This window comes from Prosopis cineraria, unplaced genomic scaffold (genome assembly GCF_029017545.1).
Source record: "Prosopis cineraria cultivar Desert tree isolate PC_DT_omini unplaced genomic scaffold, ASM2901754v1 PC7, whole genome shotgun sequence".
In the NCBI taxonomy this organism is placed as follows: Eukaryota; Viridiplantae; Streptophyta; class Magnoliopsida; order Fabales; family Fabaceae; genus Prosopis; species Prosopis cineraria.
Window position 1 is genome coordinate 36,295,548 of NW_026555338.1, and position 4,936 is coordinate 36,300,483.

A 4,936-nucleotide genomic window follows, 5' to 3' on the forward strand; every position below is an offset into this window, starting at 1 on the left:
ATGTTTTATAAATAAAATTAAAATAATTTTTTTTTATATTTTATAAATAAGATAAGAGGAGTAACATATTTAACTCTCCAAAGTGCAAGTCAAAAGCCTACCAATTCAAGGCTTTAATTGCACTCCCCAACTTGCAACTTAAACAAAGTCAGACTCTAAGCTTGTCTCCTCCTTCCCAAACTTTGGAAAAGGTCCTTATTATTATATCCAACTCTCCTCCCTTTCTCTCTGATCTCAATTTCCGTGTGTTGACTTCATCGTTTGTCACTCCAATTCCTATTAAAAACCGTATCCCTTCCCGCTTCTTTCACAACATTAATGTCCCCTTCATCCCCTTTCCAAATTTCACTTCTCTCTCAACCACCCCACCACTTTCCGGTCTCTTCTTCCTCCTCCAAAAATGGATGAAATCGATGTTCCTTCCCATTTCCTCTGCCCCATTTCCCTGCAGCTCATGACGGACCCCGTCACGGTACGCACCGGAATCACTTACGATAGAGAAAACATTGAACGATGGCTGTTCTCGTGCAACAACAGAACCTGCCCTGTCACGAAGCAGTCCATCTTAGATATGGATCTCACGCCGAACCACACGCTTCGACGTTTGATCCAGGCTTGGTGCACCCTCAATGCCTCGTCCGGGATCGAGCGTATTCCGACTCCCAAGCCTCCCGTTGATAAAATCCGGATCGTCGAACTCCTCTCCGAAGCGAGCCGGTCCCCGCGCAGCCATCTCAAATGCCTTGGAATGCTTCGATCCATTGCTTTCGAAAGCGACAGGAACAAGATTTATCTGGAGTCTGCAGGGGCGATAGAATTCTTGGCTTCGACCTTGAAGTTTAGTAGTGGACACGCCCGAGTGGACGACGACAATGAACGCAGCGTCATGAGCATTGAAGCGGCACTCGAGGTTCTGTTCCATCTAAATCCTTCAGAATCTCACTTTAAAAATCTGGTCAGCAGCGAGGGAATTCAATTCATCCAGTCCTTGATCCGAATCTTGGGGAATGGGAACTACCAATCCCGAGCTTACTCGACAATACTATTAAAATCAGCGTTTGGAGTGGCGGATCCAACCCAATTGATGAATGTGAGAACAGAATTGTTCGCGGAACTCGTGAGAGTGTTGCGAGATAAGATTTCACAGCAAGCTTCAAAGGCAGCGCTGAAGCTAGTAGTGGAGCTGTGTCCGTGGGGGAAGAACAGAATCAAAGCGGTGGAAGGCGGCGTGGGTCTGGTGCTGATAGAGATGCTTCTAGAAGCAACGGAGAGGAGAGCGTGCGAGCTGATTCTCGTAGCGTTGGATCAGCTGTGCGGATGTGCGGAAGGAAGAGCAGAGTTGTTGAAGCACGGTGCAGGGGTGGCGATCGTGTCGAAAAAGATTCTAAGAGTATCACAAGTGGCAACTGATAGAGGGGTGAAGATATTGAGCTGGATCTGTAGGCATTCGGCCAACGCGAGGGTGCTTCAGGAAATGTTGCAGGTGGGCGCAGTGTGTAAGCTGTGTTTGGTGCTTCAAGTGGAGGCGAGCTTGAAGACGAAGGAGAGGGCCAAGGAGGTTCTGAAATTGCACTCCAACACTTGGAGGAATTCCGCCTGTATTCCTGCTCCTTTGCTCCAATCCTATCCTTCCTCTGATTCACTAGACAAGTAGCCATGGGCATCTTCTTTTTCTTTCTTTTATTTTTTTGCCTTTTGTATACGTGATACTTGGTCAGATTATAATAATTACCGTGGTGCCAGATAAGACATTTTTACACAACTTATTTTCGGAGTTGCGTACTCGCGAACGAACCTCAAAATCGATTTTTTTTTTTTTTTATGTTATTGATGTCGTTATTTGAGCTATCAGGTTATCAAAAAAAAAAAAAACATCGGGGCGATTAATAAACACTACAACAGCTATATATGCATAAGAATGTATGTAAAGTGTAAGAACAAAGACGTGCCCAGTTTGTGAATATCAGAGAAAGACGAAGGAAGAAAACCGGACGCCTTTCAAAAGCCTTCAAAGTAAAATTATAGCAGTGAATAATTAATTCTAGTATTTTTATTTTCTTGGCTACCCTTGAGGTTATATACAAAGGAAACGTTGGGGATCGCGGGTACCTGGCTTTGAAAAGAAAACATTTGTTATTATACGTCTATATAACTAACTAGAGCAATTGAATATTTGACTAATATATATATATATATATATATATATATATATATATATATATAAAATCTGTGTGTTGATATGCCCCTGAGAGAAGCATGATCCTGAAAGTAAGGATCTAACCCGGTCTACTCGTATTCGCCATGAAAGGCATTCTTTAACACGTTGGGGAGTATTAAACATTGTTTGAACTTTGAACTAATTATTCATGAGAGAACGTGGATTTGAATTTTATGATTGTATTTAACTCAAACACTGAGTATTTGTACTGTTTAAGTCATTAAAATTTAAATTAATAGTTTTAAATTTATATTCTACTAGAATTAATGAATGAGTAAATTTATCAAAATTATTAAAATAGGTTTTAATGGCTTAGATGATATAGTTACTTAATATCTGTATTAAATACAGTCACTAAATTCAAATTTAAAAGTACGTGCCTTTTATGGTTGCAGTAATTTAGTGACATGTGCATTAATTATTGCACCTTTGATTATTTCACTGCTGAATATATAGAACTGACCAGAACCAGCCAGAGGCAGCGTCGTGAGAGACTGAAAGGAGCGAAATGCCCGTGAAGGAATTAAAAACAGCCCTTCAATTTGTTGTATTAAACTTTTAAGTTTTAACAGATCTCTCCGATGTTTATAGCTCCATCTTTACAATATGTAAATAATATACTCGTGAGAGTCTCATGCAGCTACATTGATTTCCCTGAGTTCCAGATTAAACTATACTCCTTCATCTAGGCCACATAGTATATATCATTGATAATTAATTCACGTTATGTTAGTTCAAATTTTATTTTCTTAAAAATGTTTATATCTTTACAATTAATACTCTTAAATTTTCCTAGTAACACATATATGTTTTTAAAATATGGAGCATTTAAATATAAGAAATAAAAAAAGTAAGGGTATAAATAGTAAAAAACATAAAATTTATCCAATATCTTATATTTTGATTCAAGGTGTGTTGTTTGAAAGTGAATTATATTGTGATCCAGAGAAGGGAGTATATTATTTGTACATGGTTTGTGAAAAATATAGTTTACCACCCCAATAACGTGCTCGCGCGCGCTTTTTTTCCACACCAAAGGAGACATTTTGTTAGAAGGTAATGGGGGCAACATTAACCCAATATACCGATACTAACTAAATTCACCAAAAGCTCAAAGGAACCTGGCCATCGGTTCATATAAAATCAATTAGTTAATTAAGAATTTCTCGCGTTTTCGGGGACTCTTGACAAAATAAACTGACAAGACGTGGATTCATTAAAAGCCTTTAGATTACTTGAACAAACAGTAACACCGTTTCTAATTCATTGAACAGAATTATTTGAATGCAGGAACATCTGGTTGACGCAATCCGATATTGTGAGGATGAGATAACTAAGTATATGGAGATGCATGAAGAGTTGACTTTGGAATGTAATAAATGGCATTTTGATTAAATCAACAGAAATAACTGTGATTCAAACCAGAGAAGCGCGTTATTTGTGTGGTATTCTACGAGGGAGCAACGTGCTTTAATTATTCAACACATCACCCCCTCCGCAGAGAAAGCAAGAGTCTTGAATGTGGCCCAAATTTGATTGGCGGCTAGTTGGGCCCCAGTTCGACACTATCGCTTATATTTTGGGAAAATAACACTGAGGACCACCAAAGGTATTTTATACTCAAGAAGGACCTGAAATTTTGATTTTTCACGCCACCCCTTGTCCTTGACCTGAAAATATTTTTTTATAAAAAATAAATTAATTGCCCCTCTCAATCAAAGAGAAACAACTTAACAAGAATTGGTTGTTAACATTTAAATATGTTGTTATCAATCATGAATTTATTATTATCAAAATTGTTCCATTAAACATATACCACTAGCTTTTCAATTTTATCAATATTCAAATGTATTATTATTAATTACAAATTTGTTATTATCAAAACTTAAATTACTTATTGTTTATACAAAATGAATATTTGTTTAATTAAACTTGCACAATCATCAGTTTTTTAATAGTGTTAAATTTTAAATGTATTATTATTAATTACAAATTGGCTATTATTAAAACTTGAATAGCTTGTTGTTTATGCAAAGTAAACACTAATTTTATTAAACTTATGTTATATTTTAAATGTATTATTATTAATCACGAATTGATGGTTGTCAAAACCTAAATGATTTATTGTTTATACAATATTTGTTATTTTAAGCTTCAGAGATAATTTGGTTATTTCTCATAAAAATTATTTTCAGCCAAAAACCAAAGGGGTGCAAGGAAAAATTAGAAATTTAAGATCCTTTTTTGATATAAAATACCTTGGATGGTCATTTGGTGATATTTTCCCTTTAGGCTCATGCAGGTTGGTTCGTTTAACAAAATGAATTAACATTGCGCGACATTATTATTTTTTGAATACATTATATTAGACATTTTTTTTTTTACCAAAGAATACATTATATTAGACATTTATTGATTAAGTTTCGGGGGGGCCCCGGGGGTGGTGGTTGTAGGTGGCCGGAGGATGGATGGTAATCAACGTTCAAATGTTCGTGATCCAAATAAAAAATATATATACAAGAGTTTCTGTTGGGGGAATTTATGTAGAAAAGTTAGCTGGCAAAGAAATTAACATTATAAATTATTTATAAATTATAGATAGTGTATCTTATCTCAAAGTCTCAGACTTTAAATAAAACACTGATCCATGATCTAGGACTAGTTTGGTTTGTTATCTATTTTTTATGTTTTTAAAACAACTATGTAAAATAGCTTTTC

General features: G+C 36.1%; 1 protein-coding gene across 1 annotated transcript; it reads left to right on the forward strand.

Annotated features, from left to right (window-relative positions):
• Positions 1-304: 304 nt before the first annotated feature.
• LOC129316200 (E3 ubiquitin-protein ligase PUB23-like) lies at positions 305-1,774 on the forward strand. Its single transcript, XM_054960500.1, has one exon. The coding sequence runs from the start codon at positions 401-403 to the stop codon at positions 1,652-1,654; it is 1,254 nt and encodes a 417-aa protein (XP_054816475.1). The 5' UTR covers positions 305-400; the 3' UTR covers positions 1,655-1,774.
• Positions 1,775-4,936: the final 3,162 nt, after the last annotated feature.